Below are 3,840 nucleotides of genomic sequence, written 5' to 3'. Positions count from 1 at the left end.
CTTCCATTCTTGGGTTCGTACAGAGTGGCTTGAAAAGGTTGTACAGGTTATTTCTACAAATCTCCCATCACATAGATAATTCAGGCAAATAAGAAACCAGATGTTCGGGCTTCCCTGGTGGCGCGGTGGTTGGGAGTCCGCCTGCCGATGCAGGGGACGCGGGTTGGTGCCCCGATCCGGGAGGATCCCACGTGCCGCGGAGCGGCTGGGCCCGTGAGCCGTGGCCGCTGAGCCTGCGCGTCCGGAGCCTGTGCTCCGCAACGGGAGAGGCCACAACGGGGAGAGGCCCACGTACCACAAAAAAAAAAAAAAAAAAAAAAAGAAAGAAAGAAAAAAAAAGAAACCAGATGTTTCTTGAATTTCCCAGAAAAGTGAAGGGGAAGTGACAGTTTGCATCCCTTAAAATTTTCAGGCTACAAGTGGTCCCCACTGCCTCTGGCCTGGGAACCATCTACTCTACCTTGTAATATGTGCATTTCCCACCACCATGTATCACTCTAGTTAGGGGAGATCTTACCAAGTTTTTTTTTTTAAAGAATAATCAGGAAACGCTTCTTATGGGTCTATTCTATGAGTTGTATAATACAAAACTCCAAATTAGCTAATAGCCCCTGACTGTTTTTCACAAGATTTCAACACAGAACCTGTGTCAGGGCAGGAGGCCAAGGGCCAGTTTCATTTCTGGGCAAGATTCATCTCTGAGGCACCAGCTACTGTGACACAAGAGAAATTGGGGGACATGTAGATCTAATATTTGGGGACTCAAAGCACACCCGAATTAGTACATGGATAAAGCCTGTTACCGGAGTTCTGAAAGATCTCAACTATGCTACGCTAGCCAGTGCCCCATGACATGGTAAGAGGCAGGACCCGAATACCAGAACCTCTCTGATGGGAGAATTCTACTTCTCTTCCTCCAGATGTAACACAGATACCCATATTTAGCAGCCCAAAGATTGGTTTTGAACTTTTGCACATTCGAAAAAGCCTCGTTTTCTTTGTAGGCACTTTATAGATTTATTACACATGACATCCTCCAAATACCATCTTGTGATTTAAATTGTTTGATAGAAAATAATGGGTGTCAGCAGCTTAGATCATTGTACCTGCTGTGTGACTTTCAAACTCCAAAGGTTTTCTTCCTTTGGAGATTTTTTTTTTTGGCAATTTCATCTCCAAAACCCAATTATACTGGGCTCTTTTCAAGTAGGCCTATAAAAACCCAGATGTTCTTTCAGAAGGGAAGCAGCACCGTTTCCATCTCTTCTGAAGCAGCCACACACCAATATTAAGGAGTGATCAAGATGCAGAGATTCTGCATGACCGTGTTGGTCTAGATTACGGTACCTTTCACAAACTACATAGATTTTAAAAAAAAACAAACCTCACTGAAAAAGCTTCTAGGTCATGATTTCTTCAAAGTCAGACAGCTGCTTCATCTGTTCAACTTGCATGGAATGCCTTCTGAGGAGCTTCTTTTTACTTCTCAAGTCAACTCTCTTTGGTGAACTTGGAGCAACAGGTACCATGGATTTTAAGCCACTAGCAAGTGGAGAGGAAGATTTGCTGCTCGATCTAATATCCGGGATAGGTGGGTTCAGATTTACATTTAAAGGCGGAAGGAAGCCAGGCCTGGTCTGGGAAATCCGGTCTAGTAGCAAAGTTCCAGAACCCCGTCTTTCTAGAAGATGGGGTGGCCTGTGGCGCGCTGAGCTGGGGGATGTGCAGGGCGCAGCATCCAGGGCCTCCCCGGAGCCCTGGAAAAGAGACAAGTGGGAGTTGTTGAGCTTCTTCCGATCTAAGGGTCCTTTGCCTGATTCAAGGGAAACGGAGTTGGGCGGATCGGCCCCTGGCTGTAAATCTAAATCATAGAGGTCATTTTCCAGCCGTTTGAGGGACACTGCATCTTTGAGAGCAGAGGGGCCTGATGGGCCAAGACCACCCTTCTCTTGGTCCATAGGGAGAGTTCCTCTTCTGGCCAGACGTGAGTGGGGAGGCTGACTTCTCTCGTAGGCTGCCTTCCACGAGGCCGGTGCTGAAGAGGCTGGAATCTTCAGAACCTGCTCCGTGACCGTGTGGAAGAGGCTGGGGTCTTTGCCATCAATACTGTTGGTTCTGGAGAGGGGGCCCCTTTTGGGGAAGGACATGTCACTGATGCTCTTGATGACCTCGCTGTCTGCACCTGCGCCGTGGGTCTCATCCTGGCGCATAGAGGCGGCCAACACAGAGGGCGCGGTCAGGCCCCAGGGCTCAGATTGGAGCCTCTTCAGTTGAGGCAGACGGGCCCTTTTGAGGTTCCCGACTTTCCTAGTGAGTGACCCAGATTCGTTCGGAGCCTTGGAGGTGTTGCAACCACCTGGATGCCCTGATTGGAGGCTAAAGAAGTCATCTTCCTTCTCACTGGGTGGAGAGCCCAGGCCTGGAGCCTTCAGTTCAATATCTGAGGGAGTTGCACACAGTGGAGGTGACTGTCTGTCTTCCTCTTTGGGTGAAGGAGGGATATTAAGATACTGTTTGGTGGTTTTGGTGCCTGAAGATGATTTATCCGTTGTTATAATAATCACCTCCTTGCCTTTGGCTTTGCAGGCATCCAGGAGATGTTTCAATGCATCCTGGTCATCTGCGTTTATTGCGTAAACCAGAGCTGAAGCCCCTGTGCGATCCTCGAGGCTGGGGTCTGCTCCATTCTCCAGTAGCAAGGAGACCACTTCTCCCCCAGCTCTTCTGATGCAAGCATGGATGAGGGCGGTCTTGCCAGACTTATCCTGAATATTGGGGTCTGCCCTGTTGTCCAGCAGATACTTCACCATCTTGGACTTGCTGATGCTTTGCTGGTCCACATGTTTGGTGATACATGCCACCATGAGAGCCGTTTCGCCTTTGTCGTTGCTTTCGTTGATATAAGCACCCCCTTCCAGGAGGAGTCTGGTCAGCCTGAGCCTCCCCAGCCACACGGCCTTTAAAAGTGAGTTTCCATCAGTCCTGAATTCGGTGTTGTCATCCATCATACCGGCTACAGCTTAGAGCCTCTGAGCCACAGTGGCGATCAGACCTAGCAAGGGGAGAAGAGAGAAAAGGGTCATGTGTTCTATAGAGCTGATCTGAGCAGCAAGGCTGTTACAGAGCCTGGATACAGTCATGTCCCAGTTTGATCCCAAGTTATGCCACCTTGCTTGGTTATTTAACTTCTCTGGGTTTATTTCTTCATCTGTAACATGGCAGGGGTGACTGTGGTGATAGTGGCAAGCTACCTGACTTTGAGAAGATTAAATGAGACAGTGTATATAAAACACGTAACCACACGTAAAGCGGTTGACATGACGCCAAGAGAGAGCAAGCGATAAAACATGCAAGCTCTTACTGTGCTGACTGCGTGAGACTTATCACAAATGCAGTTTAAGAAGCTTTGTTTTCTGTCTGTCGGCATCATTAAAGTCTAAGTGTCCGTAAGGAAAGGTCTGAGTCTATCTTGTTCCCTGTTGTGGCCTCAGCGTTTAGCAATGACTCACACTTAATAGGTTACCTCATAAATAATGGTTCAGTGCAGTGTAGCTCTAGGTGTGTATCAAAAAGACCAGTAGGAAATACTCCAAAGTGGTGATAGGATTATGAAGAGTTTTCCTTTTCTTCTTTTTGCTGAACTTCCTAAACTAAACATGTATCACCATTGTCGTAGGGGGAAAACACTGTAAAACAAAAGCCATCCAGCTGTCCATTTCCAGGTTGTCATCCCCACTGTTCAAGCAGATGTCAGAGTTCTCATCCTCCTCATTCAGACTCTCAGAATAGCTCAAATAATGCAATGCTGCATCCTCCTCTCTGGTTGAACAGATCTGAGGC

The 3,840-nt window shown here is 47.8% G+C and overlaps 1 protein-coding gene across 1 annotated transcript; it reads right to left on the bottom strand.

The window, feature by feature from the left end:
* Nucleotides 1-1,400: 1,400 nt before the first annotated feature.
* ANKRD34C (ankyrin repeat domain 34C) lies at nucleotides 1,401-3,008 on the bottom strand. The gene has a single exon (XM_007100190.1). The coding sequence runs from the start codon at nucleotides 3,006-3,008 to the stop codon at nucleotides 1,401-1,403; it is 1,608 nt and encodes a 535-aa protein (XP_007100252.1).
* Between the last annotated feature and the right edge of the window lie 832 nt (nucleotides 3,009-3,840).

Source organism: Physeter macrocephalus, chromosome 11 (assembly GCF_002837175.3).
Source record: "Physeter macrocephalus isolate SW-GA chromosome 11, ASM283717v5, whole genome shotgun sequence".
In the NCBI taxonomy this organism is placed as follows: domain Eukaryota; kingdom Metazoa; phylum Chordata; class Mammalia; order Artiodactyla; family Physeteridae; genus Physeter; species Physeter macrocephalus.
This window is presented reverse-complemented; position numbering and strand designations above follow the sequence as displayed.

Coding starts and splice junctions, on each gene's coding strand:
- ANKRD34C (XM_007100190.1), bottom strand. CDS start 3,008: ATGATGGATGACAACACCGAATTCAGGACTGATGGAAACTCACTTTTA.